General features: G+C 42.9%; 1 protein-coding gene across 1 annotated transcript in view; it reads left to right on the top strand.

Annotated features, from left to right (window-relative positions):
- The window catches only part of lcp2a (lymphocyte cytosolic protein 2a), a 207,920-nt gene that overhangs the window by 31,650 nt on the left and 153,678 nt on the right, over positions 1-22,592 (top strand). The window contains exon 3 of the mRNA XM_072263528.1: positions 984-1,030. Within this exon, the coding sequence (XP_072119629.1) occupies positions 984-1,030 (47 nt within the window). The remainder of the gene's footprint in view (positions 1-983; positions 1,031-22,592) is intronic.

Here is a 22,592-nt window from a genome sequence, read left to right as displayed (position 1 = left end):
CATTTTACACTTCACTCTGCCTTCTCTTCTGCAGTTCCTTTCAGAAAACATAGAAATCTACAGCACATTACAGGCCGTTCAGCCCACAATGTTGTACCGACCATGTAACTTACTCTAGAAACTGTCTGGAAGTACCCTACCACATAGCCCTCTATTTTTCTAAGCTCCAGGTACCTATCTAAGAATCTCTTAAAAGATCCTATTGTATCTCCCTCTACCACCTTCGCCGGCAGTGTATTTTATCATCCTTGTTTACTTGTTCACAGCTATTCCTTGAAATGGAACCTTTATACTAATTGTCTCAAATTCTCTGACAGACAGTACTTGTTTCAGCTGCATGGTTCCTTGGATATTTCAGTCTTTGTTTTCTCTGCATTCATTTAGTGTTCCAGCTCTGGTTTAATTCATTCATTCATTAGAACGTTCCTGATAGGTTTAACGTAGTTGTTCTGTCCTAGGCTAGCCACCTGCTTTCAAAACCTCATCACTGTCTCATAGCTTAAAATAACACCCTGGTTTTCACATCCAGCAATCTCTAAACATCATTTGTTTGCACACGTTCTTTGTAGTTAGCGTTGTTTCTGACCTAATTGATTGCACTGAGGTACAGAGTCCATGCATGTTGTAATTGCTTTAACCATTTATGCAACAATATTAAAACATTAAGACACAGCAGAAAGGCATTTCAAAAAAGCTTCACAATATCTTTTCATTTGCTCTGAGTAGATTTTATGTTTGACGTGATGAACATTTCATTCTTATAATGTAAATAATATGGTAGGTATTCCATCGCTCTACTGTATATATTACCATTTGTCTGTTAGTTAGGTGTTAATGTTTTTGGTTCAAACAATGGTTATCATTTTCTGTGTATATTCATTGGACATTGGAGCTGTTCATTTAAACATTATTTCTTGTAAGTCTACACACCAATTTCAAAATTATACACCTCTACTTAACTGATATTTTCTTTCACTTTACAGAACATGTCAGAAAATGACATTCAAAGATTCCCCACACTACGTGTGCCGTAAGTAATTCTAAGGATGCAAAGTACAGCTTGAAAGAGGGAATAATTCATGCAAGCTATGCGGTACCTACATTACAGTCCATAGCACTGAAATCTGAGTGTTACCATATGAACTGCATTCTTCAACTTATGCGAGGCAACAAGTCTTTCCTTGGCCAACTGTTCATTCTCAAATAGATTTATTTGTAAACAATCCCATTTGCTACAAACATATTGGAATATTATTGTAACATGCACTAAGGTATTGTACAGTAAAAAGCTGATCTTGTATACTGTTCATACAGTGCATTGAGGTAGAACAAGGTAAAACAATAAAAGAATGCAGAATAAAATGTAACATCTACGGACAAAGTGCAGTGCAGGTAAACATTAAGATGCAAAATCATAACGAGGTAGATTGTGAGATCAATATTATCATACTTCGAAACCTTTATAGTCTTATAAAAAGTGGAGTACTCCTGAGTCCTTTAGCCTTGTGGAATGTGCTCTCAGGCTTAGAATGTGCTATCTTATCTTATGCATGTTGGGGAAGGGGAGAAGTGAAAATATTTGGGAAAGGTGGGGTCTTTGATTACACTGGCTGCTTTGCTGAGGCAGCAAGAAGTATGGAGTCCATAGAGGACAGGCTTGTTTCGATGGGGTGCTGAGTTGTGACCACAACTCTCTGCAGTTTAATACAACTTGGAACATGGAAGAGCAGGCCCTGCAGCCTACAATGTTGTACTACCTTTTACTCTAAGATTAATCAAACCTTTCACTCCTAAATAGCTCTCATTTTTTCTTTCATCTATGTAGCTATCTAAGAATCTCTTACATGTCCGTAATGTATCTGCCTTTACCATCACCTCTGGCAGTGTGTTCCATGCACCTACCATTCACAGGGTGAAAAAAATTATCTCTAACATCCCCACTATACCTTTCTCCAACCACCTTAAAATTATGTTTCCTCATATTACACACTTCCATTCTTGCTGTCTACTTTTTCTAGGTCTCATACCAAGACTCTTTATTTTACATGGAGATCATAGACCAGCGGTAAACAATGACCCTTTACTCCTCTCCAAAAATACTGTCTGACCTGCTGAGTTCTTCCATCATTTTCTATGTGTTACTCTGATTTTCGACATCTTCAGAATCTCTTGGGCTTATGTTATACTCCATCTACTACCTCCCTCTGCCTTCTGTGGACAAGCCAATTCTGAATCAATGCAGCTAAGTCCTCCTAGATCGCGTGCCTCCTGACTCTCAGAAAGAGCCTACCATGAGGAACCTTGTGAAGTGCCTTACTAAAATACATATACACTGCTCAATTTGTTTTGTCACTTCCTCAAAGAATTCACTCACGCTTGTGAGACAAGAATTGTCCTTTACAAAGTCATGCTGACTATCCCTAATCATGCTATGCTTTTCCAAATGCTTGTAAATCCTACCTCTAAGATTCCTTTCCCACCACAGATGTAAAACTCACTGGTCTATAATTCCTAGGGTTATCACTTGGAGTAACCCAATTGTCCTTTCTTGAACAAAGGAATAACATCCACCACCTTCCAAACTTCTGGTACTGTTCCTGTGGCCAGTGAGGACATAAAGATCAATCTCAAAGGTGCATACATCGCTTCCTTTACTTTCTATAGTAACCTGGTGTATATCCCTTCAGCCCTGGTGACTTACTTATCCTAATAGAAACATAGAAAACCTACAGCACAATACAAGCCCTTCGGTCCACAATGCTGTGCTGAACATGTCCTTACCTTAGAAATTACCCAGGGTTACCATAGCCCTCTATTTTTCTAAGCTCCATGTACCTACCCAGGCGTCTCTTAAAAGACCCTATCGTAGTTGCCTCCACCAGTGTTGCCGGCAGCCCATTCCACGCACTCACCACTTTCTGTGTACAAAAACTTACTCCTGACATCTCTTCTGTACCTAATGTTTTTGAAAAGTTCCAGCACTTCCACTTTCATAACATCAATGTGTTCTAGCATACCAACCGTTTTATGCTGCCCTGACTTCCATCAAGGTCTGTCTTACTAATAAATACTGAAGCAAGGTATTCATAATGGACCTTCCCTACCTCCTCTGACTCCAGGCATATGTTCTCTTTTTCATCTCTGATCAGTCCTACCCTCACTCTGGTCATTCTGTTCTTCATGGGGTTTTCCTTAACCTTCTTTTGCCAAAACCTTCTCATGGCCCTTCTTTTCTCTCAAGTCCATTCTTAATTGTTTCTGATCGCATCCAAGGGATCCTGAAGTGGGAGAGAGAGGAGCCAGAGGTCGTGGTACATATAGGTACCAATGACATAGGTAGGAAAAGGGGAGAGGTCCTGAAAGAAGAATATAGGGAGTTAGGAAGAGAGTTGAGAAAAAGGACCGCAAAGGTAGTAATCTCGGGATTACTGCCTGTGCCACGCAACAGTGAGAGTAGGAATGCAATGAGGTGGAGGATAAAAGCATGGCTGAGGGATTGGAGCAGGGGGCATGGATTCAAGTTTTTGGATGATTGGGACCTCTGTTGGCGCAGGCGTGACCTGTACAAAAAGGACAGGTTACACTTGAATCCTAGGGGGACCAATATCCTGGCGGGGAGATTTGCGAGGGCTACTGAGGTGACTAGAATGGTTGGGGGGGAGGGGATCAAATTCAAGAGACTAGGAGAGAGGAGGTTAGTTCACAAGTAGAGAAAGCAGGTGGATAGTGTGTGAGGAAGGATAGGCAGGGGACAGAGATCAGGAGCATTCAGACCAAAGATGTAGGGGACAAGGAAGAAAAAGATAACAAAGTTGTTTGCTCCATGGAGGAGGTGGGACCGGTACAAACAGGACGGTCTGCACCTGGGCTGGACTGGAACCAATGTCCCAGGGGGAGCGTTTGCTACTGTTGTTCAGGAGGATTTAAACTAATGTGGCAGGGGGATGGGAACAAATGCAGAGAGACAGAGGGGTGTAAAATGAGGGTAGAAGCAAACAGTAGTAAGGTGAAAAGTAAAAGTGGCAGGCAGGCAAATCCAGGGCAAAAATAAAAAAGGGCCACTTTTCAACATAATTGTATAAGTGTGAAGAGTGTTGTAAAAGCAAGTCTGTAGGCTTTGTGTGTCAATGCAAGGAGCATTTGTAACAAGGTGGATGAATTGAATGTGCCAATAGTTATGAATGAACATGATATAACTGGGATCACAGAGACATGGCTCCAGGGTGACCAAGGATGGGAGCTCAACATGCAGGGATATTCAATATTCAGGAGGGATAGACATGAAAGAAAAGGAGGTGGGGTGGCATTGCTGGTTAGAGAGGAGATTAATGCAATAGAAAGGAAGGACATTAACCAGGAGGATGTGGAATCGATATGGGTAGAGCTGCATAACACTAAGGGGCAGAAAACGCTGGTGGGAGTTGTCTACAGGCCACCTAACAGTAGTAGTGAGGTTGGGGATGGCATTAAACAGGAAATTAGAAATGCGTGTAATAAGGGAACAGCAGTTATAATGGGTGACTTCAATCTGCATATAGATTGGGTGAACCAAATTGGTAAGGGTGCTGAGGAAGAGGATTTCTTGGAATATATCTGGGATAGTTTTCTGAACCAACATGTCGAGGAACCAACTAGAGAGCAGGCGATTCTAGACTGGGTATTGAGCAATGAGGAAGGGTTAGTTAGCAATCTTGTCATGAGAGGCCCCTTGGGGAAGAGTGACCGTATTATGGTGGAATTCTTCATTAAGATCGAGAGTGATATAGTTAATGCAGTAACAAAGTTTCTGAACTTAAAGAGCGGTAACTTTGAAGGTATGAGACGTGAATTAGCTAAGATAGACAGGCAAATGATCTTTAAAGGGTAGATGATGGATATGCAATGGCAAGCACTTAAAGATCGCATGGATGAACTACAACAATTGTTCGTTCCAGTTTGGCAAAAGAATAAACCACGGAAGGTAATTAGAGATAGTACAAATTCCAAAGAAGAAACATACAATTTAGCCAGAAAAAGTGGCTCACCTGAAGACTGGGAGAAATTCAGAGTCCAGCAGATGAGGACAAAGGGCTTAATTAGGAAAGGGAAAAAAGATTATGAGAGAAAGCTGGCAGGGAACATAAAAACTGACTGTAAAAGCTTTTATAGATATGTGAAAAGAAAAAGATCGGTTAAGACAAATGTAGGTCCCCTACAGACAGAAACAGGTGAATTGATTATGGGGAGCAAGGACATGGCAGACCAATAGAATAACTACTTTGGTTCTGTCTTCACTAAGGAGGACATAAATAATCTTCCGGAAATAGTAAGGGACCAGGGGTCTAGTGAGATGGAGGAACTGAGGGAAATACATGTTAGTAGGGAAGTGGTGTTAGGCAAATTGAAGGGATTAAAGGCAGATAAATCCCCAGGGCCAGATGGTCTGCATCCCAGAGTGCTTAAGGAAGTAGCCCAAGAAATTGTGGATGCATTAGTGTTAATTTTTCAAAACTCTTTAGATTCTGGATTAATTCCTGAGGATTGGAGGGTGGCTAACGTAACCCCGCTTTTTAAAAAAGGAGGGAGAGAGAAACCGGGGAATTATAGACCGGTAAGCCTGACATTGGTGGTGGGAAAACTGCTGGAGTCAGTTATCAAAGATGTGATAACAGCACATTTGGAAAGCGGTGAAATGATCGGACAAAGTCAGCATGGATTTGTGAAAGGAAAATCATGTCTGACGAATCTCACAGAATTTTTTGAGGATGTAACTAGTAGAGTGGATAGGGGAGAACCAGTGGATGTGGTATATTTGGATTTTCAAAAGGCTTTTGACAAGGTCCCACACAGGAGATTAGTGTGCAAACTTAAAGCACACGGTATTGGGGGTAAGGTATTGATGTGGATAGAGAATTGGTTGGCAGACAGGAAGCAAAGAGTGGGAATAAACGGGACCTTTTCAGAATGGCAGGCAGTGACTAGTGGGGTACTGCAAGGCTCAGTGCTGGGACCCCAGCTGTTTACAACATATATTAATGACTTAGATGAGGGAATTAAATGCAGCATCTCCAAGTTTGCGGATGACACGAAGCTGGGCAGCATTGTTAGTTGTGAGGAGAATGCTAAGAGGATGCAGGGTGACTTGGATAGGTTAGGTGAGTGGGCAAATTCATGGCAGATGCAATTTAATATGGATAAATGTGAGGTTATCCACTTTGGTGGCAAGAACAGGAAAACAGATTATTATTTGAATGGTGGCCGATTAGGAAACGGGGAGGTGCAATGAGACCTGGGTGTCATTGTACACCAGTCATTGAAAGTGGGCATGCAGGTACGGCAGGCGGCGAAAAAGGCGAATGGTATGCTGGCATTCATAGCAAGAGAATTCAAGTACAGGAGCAGGGAGGTACTACTGCAGTTGTACAAGGCCTTGGTGAGACCACACCTGGAGTATTGTGTGCAGTTTTAGTCCCCCTAATCTGAGGAAAGACATTCTTGCCATAGAGGGAGTACAAAGAAGGTTCACCAGATTGATTTCAAAAACTCAAACACAAAGAATTCTGCAGATGCTGGAAATTCAAGCAACATACGTCAAAGTTGCTGGTGAACGCAGCATCTCCAGGAAGAGGTACAGTCGACGTTTTGGGCCGAGACCCTTCATCCGGACTAACTGAGGGAAGAGCTAGTAAGAGATTCCAGCAACACACATCAAAGTTGCTGGTGAACGCAGCAGGCCAGGCAGCATCTCTAGGAAGAGGTACAGTCCACGTTTCCGGCCCAGACTCTTACTAGCTCTTCCTTCAGTTAGTCCTGACGAAAGGTCTCGGCCCAAAACGTTGACTGTACCTCATCCTAGAGATGCTGCCTGGCCTGCTGCATTCACCAGGAATTTTGATGTGTGTCACCAGATTGATTCTTGGGATGGCAGGACTTTCATATGATGAAAGACTGGATCGACTAGGCTTATACTCTCTGGAATTTAGAAGATTGAGGGGGGATCTTATTGAAACGTATAAAATTCTAAAGGGATTGGACAGGCTAGATGTAGGAAGATTGTTCCCGATGTTGGGGAAATCCAGAATGAGGGGTCACAGTTTGAGGATAAAGGGGAAGCCTTTTAGGGCCGAGATGAGGAAAAACTTCTTCACACAGAGAGTGGTGAATCTGTGGAATTCTCCGCACAGGAAACAGTTGAGGCCAGTTCATTGACTATATTTAAGAGGGAGTTAGATATGGCACTTGTGGCTAAAGGGATCAGGGGGTATGGAGAGAAGGCAGGTACAGGGTTCTGAGTTGGATGATCAGCCATGATCATACTGAATGGCGGTGCAGGCTCAAAGGGCCAAAGGGCCTACTCCTGCACCTATTTTCTATGTTTCTATTTTTAAACAGAGAGTAGAAGGTGGAGAGTTTCTTAAATGCATCTATTTTAATGCTAGGAGCATTGTTAAAAGGTGGATGAGCTTAGAACATGGATTGATACCTGGAAATATGATGTTGTAGCTATTAGTGAAACGTGGTTGCAGGAGGGGTGTGATTGGCAACCAAATATTCCAGGATTTTGTTGCTTCAGGTGTGATAGAATAAGAGGGGCAAGGGAGGAGGTGTTGCATTGCTTGTCGGAGAAAATATAAGAGCGGTGCTCTGGCAGGATAAATTAGTGGACTCGTCTAGGGAGGCTATTTGGGTGGAATTGAGGAATAGGAAAGGTGTTTGTGACGCTTATAGGGGTGTATTATAGACCACCTAATGGGGACCAAGAACTGGAGGAGCAAATGTGTCAGGAGATAGCAGATATTTGTAGTAAGCACAAGGTTATGATTTTAATTTTCCACACATAGACTGGAAAGCCCATTCTGTAAAGGGGCTGGATGGTTTGGAGTTTGTCAAATGTGTGCAAGATGGTTTTTTGCAGCAATACATAGAGGTTCCAACTAGTATTGGATCTCCTGTTAGGGAATGAGGTAGGGCAGGAGACGGAGGTATGTTTTGGGAGCACTTTGGGTCCAGTGATCACAATACCATTAGTTTCAATATAATTATGGAGAAGGATGGGACTGGACCCAGGGTTGAGATTTTTGATTGGAGAAAGGCTAACTTTGAGGAGATGCGAAAGGATTTAGAAGGAGTGAATTGGGATAATTTGTTTTATGGGAAGGATGTAATAGAGAAATGGAGGTCATTTAAAGGTGAGATTTTGAGGGTACAGGATCTTTATGTTCCTGTTAGGTTGAAAGGAAAGGTTAAAAGTTTGAGAGAGCCATGGTTTTCAAGGGATATTAGAAACTTGGTTCGGAAAAAGAGAGGGTTCTTCAATAAATATAGGCAGATTGCAGTTAATGAGGTGCTCGAGGAATATACAGAATGTGAAAAGAACCTTAAGAAAGAAATTAGAAAAGCTAAAAGAAGATAGGAGGTTGCTTTGGTAAGGAAGGTGAAAATAAATCCAAAGGGTTTCTACAGTTATATTAATAGCAAAAGGATAGTGAGGGATAAAATTGGTCCCTTAGAGAATCAGTGTGGATGGCTATGTGTGGAGCCAAAAGAGATGGGGGAGATTTTGAACAATTTCTTTTCTTCGGTATTCACTAAGGAGGAGAATATTGAATTGTGTAAGGTAAGGGAAACAAGAAGGGTAGTTATGGAAAGTATGACAATTAAAGAAGAGGAAGTACTGGCGCTTTAAAGGAATATGAAAGCGGGTAAGTCTCTGGGTCCGGACAAGATATTCCCTAGGGCCTTAAGGGAAGTTAGTGTGGAAATAGCAGGGGCTCTGACAGAAATATTTCAAATGTCATTAGAAACAGGGGTGGTGTCGGAGGACTGGCATATTGCTCATGCGTTTCCATTGTTTAAAAAGGGTTCTAAGAGTAAACCTAGCAATTATCGGCCTGTGAGTTTGACGTCAGTGGTGGGTAAATTGATGAAAAGTATTCTTAGAGATGGTATATATAATTATCTGGATAGACAGGTTCTGATTAGGAACAGTCAACATACATTTGTGTGTGGAAGGTCATGTTTGACAAATCTTATTGAATTTTTTGATGAGGTTACTAAGAAAGTTGACGAGGGTAAAGCGGTGGATGTTGTCTATATGGACTTCAGTAAGGCCTTTGACAAGGTTCCACACGGAAGGTTAGTGAGGAAGGTTCAATCGTTATGCATTAGTATCGAAATACTAAAATGGATTCAGCAGTGGCTGGATGGGAGACGCCAGAGAGTAGTGGTGGATAACTGTGTGTCAGATTGGAGGTCGGTGTGTAGCAGTGTGCCTCAGCGATCTGTACTGGGTCCAATGTTGTTTGTCATATATATTAATGATCTGGATGATGGGTTGGTAAATTGGATTAGTAAGTATGCAGATGATACTAAGATAGGTGGCATTGTGGATAATGAAGTAGGTTTTCAAAGCTTGCAGAGAGATTTAGGCCCGTTAGAAGAGTGGGCTGAAAGATGGCAGATGGAGTTTAATGCTGAAAAATGTGAGGTGCTACATTTTGGTAGGATTAATCAAAATAGGACATACATGGTAAATGGTAGGGCATTGAAGAATGCAGTAGAACAAGGGGATCTGGAAATAATGGTGCATAGTTCCCTGAAGGTGGAATCCCATGTGGATAGGGTGGTGAAGAAAGCTTTTGGTGTGCTGGCCTTTATTAATCAGAGCATTGAGTATAGGAGTTGGGATGTAATGTTGAAATTGTATAAGGCCTTGGTAAGGCCAAATTTGGACTATTGTGTACAGTTCTAGTCACCGAATTATAGGAAAGATATCAATAAAATTGAGAGAGTACAGAAGAGGTTTACTAATACGTTGCCTGGGTTTCATCTCCTACGTTATAGAGAAAGGTTGAACAAGTTAGGTCTTTATTCTTTGGAGCGTAGAAGGTTGAGGGGGGGACTTGATAGAGGTGTTAAAAATTATGAGGGGGATAGACAGATTTGACATGGATAGGCTTCTTCCATTGAGACTGGGGGAGATTCAAACAAGAGGACATGAGTTGAGAGTTGAAGGGCAAAAGTTTAAGGGTAACATGAGGGGGACGTCTTTACTCAGAGAGTGGTAGCTGTGTGGAATGAGCTTCCAGCAGAAGTGGTTGAGGCAGGTTCGATGTTGTCGTTTAAGGTTAAATTGGATAGATTTATGGACAGGAAAGGAATGGAGGGTTATGGGCTGAGTGCAGGTCGATGGGACAAGGTGAGAGTAAAAGTTCGGCATGGACTAGAAGGGCCGAAATGGCCTATTTCCGTGCTGTAATTGTTATATGGTTATATGGCTATATAAGACCCTGGTCAGACCCCACTTGGAGTACTGTGCTCAGTTCTGGTTACCTCACTACAGGAAGGATGTGGAAGCCATAGAAAGGATGCAGAGGAGATTTACAAGGATGTTGCCTGGATTGGGGAGTATGCCTTATGAAAACAAGTTGAGTGAACTCGGCCTTTTCTCCCTGGATAACGGAGGATGAGAGGTGACCTGATAGAGGTGTGTAAGATGATGAGAGGCATTGATCGTGTGGATAGTCAGAGGCTTTTTCCCTGGGCTGAAATGGTTGCCACAAGAAGACACAGGTTTAAGGTGCTGGGGGGTAGGTACAGTGGAGATGTCAGGGGTAAGTTTTTTACTCAGAGAATGATGAGTGCATGGAATGGGCTGCCGGCAACGGTGGTGGAGGTGGATACGATAGGCTCTTTTAAGAGACTTTTGGATAGGTACATATAGCCCTCTTTTTATCTAAGCTCTATGTAAGCCCAGTAATTTCTCAGGTAGGGACATGTTCGGTCCAAATTTGTGGGCCGAAGGGCCTGTATTGTGCTGTAGGTTTTCCATATTTTTCTATGTTTCTATCCTCACAATGACAATTCCCATTCTACTATCCCTGCAATGTCAATTCCCAGTATACTATCCCCACTCCGATTATTCCCATACTATGATCCCCACCCTGACTATTCCCATTCTACTATCTCCACCCTAAATATTCCGATTCTAATGTCTCCACAATGACAATTCCCAATCTACTCTCCCCACGGACAATTCCATTTCTACTGTCAGCAGCCCAACTATTCCCATTCTGCTATCCGCACCCCGACTATTCCTATTCCACTATACCCACAATGGCAATTCCCATTCTACTATCCCCACCCCGACTATTCCCATTCTACTATTGCCACAATGACAATTCCCACTCTACGAACGTACTATCGCCACAATGACAATTCCCATTCTGCTATTCCCGCCTCGATTATTCCCATTCTACCATCCCCACAATGACAACTCTCATTCTACTATCCCTGTCCAGATTATTCCCATTCAACTGTCCCCTCACTGACAATTCCCATTCTACTATCCTCTGCACAACTATTCCCATTCTACTATTGCCACAATGACAATTCCCACTCTACTGTCCCCACCCAACTATTACCATTCTACAATCCCCACCTCGATTATTCCTCTTCTACAATCCCCACAATTGCAATTCCCATTTTACCATCCCCACAATGACAATTCCCATTCTACTATCCCTGTTCAGATTATTCCCATTCAACTGTCCGCTCAATGACAATTCCCATTCTACTATCCTCACAATGACGATTCCTACTCTACTGTCCCCACTCTGACTATTACCATCCTACAATCCCCACCTCGATTATTCCCTTTCTACAATCCCTACAATGGCAATTCCCATTCTACTATCCCTGTCCTGACTATTCCCATTCTACTATCCTCACCCTGTCTATTCCCATTCTTCTATCCCCAGCTAGAGAATTCCCATTCTACTATCCCCACACCGACTATTCCCATTCTACTATCTCCACCCCGTCCTTTCCCATTAAACTATCCCTACAATTTCAATTCCCAGACTACTATCCCCACCCCGGCTATTCCCATTCTACTACCCCCGCCTCGACTATTCCCATTCTTCTATCCCGACAATGACAATTCTCATTCTATATCCCCACAATGACAGATCCCATGGTTAAGCTCCTTCCTGGCTTCCTTATATAACCTTCCTTATATAACCCTTGGCCAATCCTTGCTTCCCAAACGTAAGTAAGCTTCTTTCTACCATTTGACTAGATGTTCTATCTCAGCCACATGACTGATTTACCTTCAGACCTTTCAGTTTCCCAAGCACCTTTTCCCTTGTAAGAGCAGTAATTCACCCATCCCCAATTAAATGTATTCCCATACTGTTTGCTCCAATCCCTGTTCAAGACAAGGGGTGATTGATAAGTTTGTGGCCTAAGGTAGAAGGAGTCAATTTTAGAAAACATAGCACTTTTATTTTTCTTACATTTATACACTTAGTCCAGCGGTCGTGGAGCATACGGATGCCTTCTTTGTAGAAGTCATCGTCTTGGACCTCCAGAAGTGGTCCACAGCAGGGGTGATTGATAAGTTTGTTGTCTGAGGTAGAAGGAGATGCGTTACTAACTTCAAACTTTCTACATTTTCACTCAAAGAGTTGAACTGCTCGTGCATGTAATGAAAGCTGTATAACTCAACTCCTTCGACCTTAAGCCACAAATTTATCAATCACCCCTGCTGTGCACCACCTGGAGGTGCAAGACGCTCTCGTTACATGAACGTGTAGTTCAACTCTTGGAGAAAGTTTGAAGTTAATAACTCATCTCTTTCTACCTTAGGCCACAAACTTATCAATCACTCCTGCTGTGGACCACTTCTACAAAGAAGGGGTCTGTATGCTCCACGACCGCTGGACTATGTGTGCACATGTAGGAGGGGACTATGTTAAAAAATAAATGTGCTAGGTTTTCTAAAATTGACTCCTTCTACCTTAGGCCACAGACTTATCAATCACTTCTTTTAGTAAAGGTCAGGAAGTTGCGGACACTGTCTCACTCGCTGAAAGGCCTGTCACCTGACCTGGTTCATTGCCTGTCACCAGATCCATTATGGCCTCTCTCGTTGACCTGTCTACATATTGTATCAGGAGTCCTTCCTAACAAATTCTACCCCATCTAAAACTTCTGGTGGCAATCCCTATTCGGGAAGTTAAAGTCACCCATGACACTGTTATTCTTATACCTTTCAAAAATCTGCCTCCCAAGCTGTTCCTCAGTGTTTCTGTTGCCATTGGGGCCCGTGGATGGTTTATAAAATGCTCTCAGTAGAGTAACTGCTCTCTTTCTGTTTCTGATTTCTACCCACACTGACCCTAGTAGCCAGTCTCTCCTCAACAATCTCCCTTTCTATAGCTGTTTCTTGTGGTCACAGGCCATCCTGGGGCAAGATAAGAACAAAGGTTTTCCACAAACTCGTAATGTATGCCAAGACATTTTTTTTTACTGACTTTGCATTCATTCTGACTCTAAGATAATGCACAATTGCCAATATTACAAGTCTAAAACTATGCTTTGTTTATAACCTTCCAGGATAGGAACAAATATTTATTTTCAAATAAATTATTTGAGTTATCTCAGTTAACAGAAGTACATCTGAAACTATCATTATCGACAGTCCAAAAGAGGAGTTACATTATTATAGGGGCATAGAGTTATAGAGTTATAGCATGGATTTCAGTCTTTGGCCCAAGGAGTCCATGCCAACATCAGTGTCAACCTAGCTAGTTCAAATTTCTTGCATTCAACCCATATCCCTCCAGCCCTGCCCATGCATGCATCTTTTCAACTTTTCCAAATGTTTTTTTTATGACATTATCGTACCCATTTAGAACATTTCCTCTGGGAGCTTGTTCTATATCATCTTCAATGTGAAAATGTTATCTCACAGGTCCCTTTCAAATCATTCCCCTTTCACTCTAAATCTATGCCCCCAGTTTTTGTCTCCCTTCCCTGGGGCAAAAAGTATTACTATCCAGCCTCTCATCATTTTAAACACTTGAAGTCCATTTGCCACTCCTCAGCCCACTTCCTTAACTGATCAAGATCCCCTTGTAACCTAGAATAACTTTCTTCACTATCAATAACACTTCCTAATTTCCTGTCAACTTACTGATCAAACCATGTCTTTTTGCATCCAGATCCTTTATATACATAAATAATGAATAAGAAAGTTTCCTTGCAGCATCTCCGTTCTGAGAAAAAGCCAGTACTCTCTGCTTCCCATCTCCACGCCAGTTTTAAAACTACCTACCTAACCCTTCCAGACCAGCACCTTGTCAAAGGGTTTGCTAAAGTCCAAACAGACAACATCCATAGTCCTACTCCATCTATCATTTTGGTTATTTAAGCATAATTACTTATTCCAAATGTCCGACAGAGAGCAGAACACAGTATTGTTAAGTGGACTGAGCATGAATGCGAACTTTACAAACATTTGCAAGGATGGTTAGTTTTACAAAGATAGTCTTTTTAACAGATCAAACTGATCTCTCAGAGCAGCTGTTGAAGTACAGTTTTATTTGGTTTGGTGTTGGTGGTTGGTGGAAGTATCAGATATGTGAGAAGGTAAATGGTAAAATAGGTTTGAGGGGATGACTCTGAGAGCCAGAATAAATGTGAAGGACAAATGGTCTCCTTCTGTGCCAGAAGCACAGAAGGGAGATTAGCGAGGGCTACTGAGGTGACTTTGAACTAGAATGGTTGGGGGGTGGGAATCAAATTAAAGAGGTTAGGCGAGAGGAAGTTAGTTCACAACAGGGGGATGGGAACCAGTGCAGAGAGACAGAGGGGTGTAAAGTGAGGGTAGAAGCAAAAAGTAGTAAAGAGAAAAGAAAAAGTGGCAGGCCGACAAATCCAGGGCAAGCATCAAAGAGGGCCACATTTCAACTTAATTGTATAAGGGCTAAGAGAGTTGTAAAAGAGCGCCTGAAGGCTTTGTGTGTCAATGCAAGGAGCATTTGTAACAAGGTGGATGAATTGAAAGTGCAGATTATTATTAATGATTATGTTATAGTTGGGATCACAGAGACATGGCTCCAGGGTGACCAAGGATGGGAGCTCAACGTTCAGGGATATTCAATATTCAGGAGGGATAGACATGAAAGAAAAGGAGGTGGGGTGGCGTTGCTGGTTAAAGATGAGATTAACGCAATAGAAAGGAAGGATATAAGCCGGGAAGATGTGGAATCGATATGGGTAGAGCTGCGTAACACTAAGGGGCAGAAAACGCTGGTGGGAGTTGTGTACAGGCCACCTAACAGTAGTAGTGAGGTCGGAGATGGTATTAAACAGGAAATTAGAAATGTGTGCAATAAAGGAACAGCAGTTATAATGGGTGACTTCAATCTACATGTAGATTGGGTGAACCAAATTGGTAAAGGTGCTGAGGAAGAGGATTTCTTGGAATGTATGCGGGATGGTTTTTTGAACCAACATGTCGAGGAACCAACTGGAGAGCAGGCTATTCTAGACTGGGTTTTGAGCAATGAGGAAGGGTTAATTAGCAATCTTGTCGTGAGAGGCCCCTTGGGTAAGAGTGACCATAATATGGTGGAATTCTTCATTAAGATGGAGAGTGACATAGTTAATTCAGAAACAAAGGTTTCTGAACTTAAAGAGCGGTAACTTTGAAGGTATGAGACGTGAATTAGCTAAGATAGACTGGCAAATGACACTTAAAGGATTGACGGTGGATATGCAATGGCAAGCATTTAAGGATTGCATGGATGAACTACAACAATTGTTCATCCCAGTTTGGCAAAAGAATACATCAAGGAAGGTAGTGCACCCGTGGCTGACAAGAGAAATTAGGGATAGTATCAATTCCAAAGAAAAAGCATACAAATTAGCCAGAAAAAGTGGCTCACCTGAGGACTGGGAGGAATTCAGAGTTCAGCAGAGGAGGACAAAGGGCTTAATTAGGAAGGGGAAAAAAGATTATGAGAGAAAACTGGCAGGGAACATAAAAACTGACTGTAAAAGCTTTTATAGATATGTGAAAAGAAAAAGATTGGTTAAGACAAATGTAGGTCCCCTGCAGACAGAAACAGGTGAATTGATTATGGGGAGCAAGGACATGGCAGACCAATTGAATAATTACTTTGGTTCTGTCTTCACTAAGGAGGACATAAATAATCTTCCAGAAATAGTACGGGACAGAGGGTCCAGTGAGATGGAGGAACTGAGCGAAATACATGTTAGTAGGGAAGTGGTGTTGGGTAAATTGAAGGGATTAAAGGCAGATAAATCCCCAGAGCCAGATGGTCTGCATCCCAGAGTGCTTAAGGAAGTAGCCCAAGAAATAGTGGATGCATTAGTGATAATTTTTCAAAACTCGTTAGATTCTGGACTATCCTGAGGATTGGAGGGTGGCTAATGTAACCCCACTTTTTAAAAAAGGAGGGAGAGAGAAACCGGGGAATTATAGACCGGTTAGCCTAACGTCGGTGGTGGGGAAACTGCTGGAGTCAGTTATCAAAGATGTGATAACAGCACATTTGGAAAGCGGTGAAATCATCGGACAAAGTCAGCATGGATTTGTGAGAGGAAAATCATGTCTGACGAATCTCATAGAATTTTTTGAGGATGTAACTAGTAGAGTGGATAGGGGAGAACCAGTGGATGTGGTATATTTGGATTTTCAAAAGGCTTTTGACAAGGTCCCACACAGGAGATTAGTGTGCAAACTTAAAGCACATGGTATTGGGGGTAAGGTATTGATGTGGATAGAGAATTGGTTAGCAGACAGGAAGCAAAGAGTGGGAATAAGCGGGACCTTTTCAGAATGGCAGGCAGTGACTAGTGGGGTACCGCAAGGCTCAGTGCTGGGACCCCAGTTGTTTACAATATATATTAATGAATTGGATGAGGGAATTAAATGCAGCATCTCCAAGTTTGCGGATGACACGAAGCTGGGCGGCAGTGTTAGCTGTGAGGAGGATGCTAAGAGGATGCAGGGTGACTTGGATAGGTTGGGTGAGTGGGCAAATTCATGGCAGATGCAATTTAATGTGGATAAATGTGAAGTTATCCACTTTGGTGGCAAAAATAGGAAAACAGATTATTATCTGAATGGTGGCCGATTAGGAAAAGGGGAGGTGCAATGAGACCTGGGTGTTATTATACACCAGTCATTGAAAGTGGGCATGCAGGTACAGCAGGCGGTGAAAAAGGCGAATGGTATGCTGGCATTCATAGCGAGAGGATTCGAGTACAGGAGCAGGGAGGTACTACTGCAGTTGTACAAGGCCTTGGTGAGACCACACCTGGAGTATTGTGTGCAGTTTTGGTCCCCTAATCTGAGGAAAGACATCCTTGCCATAGAGGGAGTACAAAGAAGGTTCACCAGATTGATTCCTGGGATGGCAGGACTTTCATATGAAGAAAGACTGGATGAACTGGGCTTGTACTCGTTGGAATTTAGAAGATTGAGGGGAGATCTGATTGAAACGTATAAAATCCTAAAGGGATTGGACAGGCTAGATGCAGGAAGATTGTTCCCGATGTTGGGGAAGTCCAGAACGAGGGGTCACAGTTTGAGGATAAAGGGGAAGCCTTTTAGGACTGAGATTAGGAAAAACTTCTTCACACAGAGAGTGGTGAATCTGTGGAATTGTCTGCCACAGGAAACAGTTGAGGCCAGTTCATTGGCTATATTTAAGAGGGAGTTAGATATGGCCCTTGTGGCTATGGGGATCAGGGGGTATGGAGGGAAGGCTGGTGCAGGGTTCTGAGTTGGATGATCAGCCATGATCATAATAAATGGTGGTGCAGGCTCAAAGGGCCGAATGGCCTACTCCTGCACCTATTTTCTATGTATCTATGTTTCTATGTAAGCAAGTATAAGAAATACGCTAAATGGAATTTTACCTGAAGATCCTAAACATTAGCAGTTACTTCATATGCTGAACCAACTCCTGGACTTTTGTTTGGTATTTGAAAAGGATGTCTGGCTTGATGTACTTCATCCTAGCACCTTCAAAGAAGTGGCTAGAAAAGTCATTTTAATTTTGCATTGGTTTTAGTTTCCAGAATTTCCTGGATTTGGTGAAAGTTCCATTCAATTGGAAAGTAATAAATATAACTTCCTTTTTCAAAAAGGAGGGCTGTAGGTGGTCAGTCATTTTAACATCAGAAAAATAAACGAAGATATAATTAATCTCACGATGGTGGGTACTTAGTAATCAGGAAGTCAACATGGTTTTGTAATAAGGGAATCATGTGTGACCAGTTTTCTTGAAGCAGTAGCACGTGTGTTGTATAATGGATAATGGACATCTAGTGGATGTGCTGTACTTAGTCTTTTAGATGGCATTTGATAAGGTGCTACATCAAAGAATATTGTAGAAAATAAAATGATGGTGTAGGAGGTAACATCCTACAGAATACTGGCTGATTAACAGGAAACAGAATAGGCATTAATGCGTCTTTTCCTGGCTAACAAATTTAAATTTAAACAATACTGTCACAAGTTAGACACAGACACTCATGATAAAGACTAAAGGATCATTAACAAACAAGAGAAAATCTGCAGATAATGGAAATCCTAGCAACACACACAAAGTGCTGGAGCAACTCAGCAGGTCAGGTACAAGTCAAGTCAAGTCACTTTTTATTGTCATTTTGGCCCTATCTGCTGGTACAGTACACAGTAAAAACGAGACAACATTTTTCAGGACCATGGTGCTACATGGAACAATACAAAAACTACACTGAACTACGTAAAACAACACAAAAACTACACTAGACTACAGATCTACTCAGGACTGCATAAAGTACAAAGAACAATGCAGGCATTACAATAAATAATAAACAAGACAATAGGCACAGCAGAGGGCAGTAGGTTGGTAGTCCGATGGCTTGAGGAAAAAACTGTTACATAAATAAATAGCTGTACTCCCGCTGAGTATTTTGTTGGCAACACACATCAAAGTTGCTGGTGAATGCGGCAGGCCAGGCAGCATCTGTAGGAAGAGGTACAGTCGATGTTTCAGGCCGAGACCCTTCGTCAGGACTAACTGAAGGAAGAGTGAGTAAGGGATTTGAAAGTTGGAGTGGGAGGGGGAGATCCAAAATGATAGGAGAAGACAGGAGGGGGAGGGACGGAGCCAAGAGCTGGACAAGTGATTGGCAAAAGGGATACGAGAGGATCATGAGACAGGAGGTCCAGGAAAAAAGACAAGGGGGGGGGGGAGAACCCAGAGGATGGGCAAGGGGTATATTCAGAGGGACAGAGGGAGAAAAAGGAGAGTGAGAGAAAGAATGTGTGTATAAAAATAAGTAACAGATGGGGTACGAGGGGGAGGTGGGGCATTAGCGGAAGTTAGAGAAGTCGATGTTCATGCCATCAGGTTGGAGGCTACCCAGACGGAATATAAGGTGTTGTTCCTCCAACCTGAGTGTGGCTTCATCTTTACAGTAGAGGAAGCCGTGGATAGACATGTCAGAATGGGAATGGGATGTGGAATTAAAATGTGTGGCCACTGGGAGATCTGCTTTTTCTGGCGGACAGAGCGTAGGTGTTCAGCAAAGCGGTCTCCCAGTCTGCGTCGGGTCTCGCCAATATATAGAAGGCCACATCGGGAGCACCGGACGCAGTATATCACCCCAGCCAACTCACAGGTGAAGTGTCGCCTCACCTGGAAGGACTGTTTGGGGCCCTGAATGGTGGTAAGGGAGGAAGTGTAAGGGCATGTGTAGCACTTGTTCCGCTTACAAGGATAAGTGCCAGGAGGGAGATCAGTGGGGAGGGATGGGGTGGACGAATGGACAAGGGAGTCGCGTAGGGAGCAATCCCTGCGGAAAGCGGGGGGGGGAAGGGAAAGATGTGCTTAGTGGTGGGATCTCGTTGGAGGTGGCGGAAGTTACGGAGAATAATATGTTGGACCCGGAGGCTGGTGGGGTGGTAGGTGAGGACCAGGGGAACCCTATTCCTCGTGGGGTGGCGGGAGGATGGAGTGAGAGCAGATATGCGTGAAATGGGGGAGATGCGTTTAAGAGCAGAGTTGATAGTGGAGGAAGGGAAGCCCCTTTCATTAAAAAAGGACGACATCTCCCTTGTCCTAGAATGAAAAGCCTCATCCTGAGAGCAGATGCGGCGGAGACGGAGGAATTGCCAGAAAGGGATGGCGATTTTGCAAGAGACAGGGTGAGAAGAGGAATAGTCCAGATAGCTGTGAGAGTCCGTAGGCTTATAGTAGACATCAGTGGATAAGCTGTCTCCAGAGACAGAGACAGAAAGATCTAGAAAGGGGAGAGAGGTGTCGGAAATGGACCAGGTAAACTTGAGGGCAGGGTGAAAGTTGGAGGCAAAGTTAATAAAGTCAACGAGCTCTGCATTTTGTTGGAGTCGGATGTAGTCCAACTTAATGTCCGTTGGAGAGCAGAATGGACGGGAGAGCCGGCCAGCTAGGGCTTGCTTTTCTCCTGGCACGGACTCCTGCCTGCTCGCTCGCTTCCGCTTCCTCGCACACCGCTTACGACATCCCCACCAATAGAGACTTTGACTAAAATGACAGGGAGATTACTCGAAAACTTTATGAAATATTGGTCCAGCCTCAGCTGCAATGTTATGTGTATTTCTGGTTGCCACATTATAGATAGGATATGAGGGCATCAAAGAGGAAGCAGAAATAGTCCATGAGAACAGTCTCTGGAACGAAGGATTACTATTACAGGGATGGATCAGAGAAGCTGAGGTTGATCTCTTCACGGAAGAAAAGGCTGAGGAGAGATTTCATAGGAGCATAAAAAATGATGTGTAGTCTAGACAGGGTGGTCAAAGGAAGTGGGGGAGAAACTTTGTGATATGTGGTTGGAATCTGGAATTCATTACCAGGAGATCTGTTGGAAGTAGATTCCATTATGACAAAGCCCTTACTAAACTCCACATAGACTAGCTCAACTGGACAACAGTTGTTTAACAAAAGCCAAACAGATTAAGCAAGGTCATTCACCAGCAAATCTGCACTGCCTCTCCATGTGTAAATTAATCCTGTCTCCCGGAACTTTTTCCCCTAATAACTTCCCTACCACAACTTCCCTACTTTCCAAGTGCATGCTTCTCAAATTACATGTACAACAAGTAAATAGGAAGGCCAACCATGTTTTGATTTACTGCCAGACAAATTGAATACGGAAGTAGGAAAGATATGGTTGAGCTATACTGAGCATTGGCGTGACCACAATGCAATACAGTTTTGGTTACCTTAGATAAGAAAGGATGTTAGAACAGTGGAAGCTTTACTCATCAATGATCTACAACAAGACGAGCCAGTTCTGATAGAAAATAAAACAAACTCAACTGAAACTGTATAACACAATATTGAGTTCCAAAAGCAAAAGCTGCAAGGAAACAATATTGAAGATGATGTGTTTTTCCATGGTTTACGCTAGGCCTCATTGGAATTTTGCAGAAATTTAGAGAAAAATAGGTCAGAGGGTGAAGGGAATTGAAGTCTCAGCCAATTAGATGGAAATAATAGCTTTGAAATAAATTGGCTGGTGTTGTTTACTGTGGATGGGAGTTTTGGTGAACACATAATGACAGCATAACTAAAGAGAGGGCACGGAGGGGATAGTGGCAAGGGACAGTTTCAGTTGAGATCATTGGGCTCTCTTTCAGGACAAGTAGGACCTTTACAAGAAGATGGAGTACCAATATCCTCTGAGGGAAGTTTGCTAGTGCTACTTGAGCAGTGGCAGGGGGTGGTTAAACTAGTGAGGTAAGGGATAGGAATAACAGCAGCATTTCATAAGTGGAAAGATGTTCAAGTAGGTCTGATAGGAAGGATGGATTCTGTCAGGTTAACAACCCATGTAGATGATGGCTGGAATCTGCTTATTGCAATGCATAGAACATAAAAACCTACAGCACATTACAGGCGCTTCGGCCCACAATGTTGTTCCGACCATGTAACCGACTCTAGAAGCTGCCTAGAATTTCCCTAGTGCATAGCCCTCTATTTTTCTAATCTCCATGTACCTATCTAAGAGTCTCTTAAAAGACCCTATTGTATCCACCTCTACCACCGCTGCTGGCAATGCATTCCACACACCCACCACGCTCTGTGTGAAAATCTTACCCCTGACATCCCTTCAGTACCTACTTCCAAGCATCTTAAAACTATGTCCCCTTGTGTTAGGCACTTCAGCCCTGGGAAAAAGCCTCTGGCTATCCAACAATCAATGCCCGTCATCATCTTATACACCTCTTCCTAACCAACCTCAATGGAAGATTGGTTAGGAAGGTTCAATCGTTAGGTATTTATATTAAAGTAGTAAAATGGATTCAGCAGTGGCTGGATGGGAGACGCCAGAGAGTGGTGGTGGATAACTGTGTCAGATTGGAGGCCGGTGACTAGTGGTGTACCTCAAGGATCTGTATTGGGTCCAATGTTATTTGTCATATACATTAATGATCTGGATGATGGGGTGGTAAATTGGATGAGTAAGTATGCAGATGATATTAAGATAGCTGGAGTTGTGGATAATCTTGGGATTACTGCCTGTGCTACGCGACAGTGAGAGTAGGAATGCAATGAGGTGGAGGATAAATGCTTGGCTGAGGGATTGGAGCAGGGGGCAGGGATTCAAGTTTTTGGATCATTGAGACCTCTTTTGGAGCAGGTATGACCTGTTCAAAAAGGACGGGTTACACTTGAATCCTAGGGGAACCAATATCCTGGCGGGGAGATTTGCGAGGGCTACGGAGGTGACTTTAAACTAGAATGTTTGGGGGGTGGGAA

This window comes from Mobula birostris, chromosome 7, assembly GCF_030028105.1.
Source record: "Mobula birostris isolate sMobBir1 chromosome 7, sMobBir1.hap1, whole genome shotgun sequence".
Taxonomy (NCBI): Eukaryota; Metazoa; Chordata; class Chondrichthyes; order Myliobatiformes; family Myliobatidae; genus Mobula; species Mobula birostris.
This window is presented reverse-complemented; position numbering and strand designations above follow the sequence as displayed.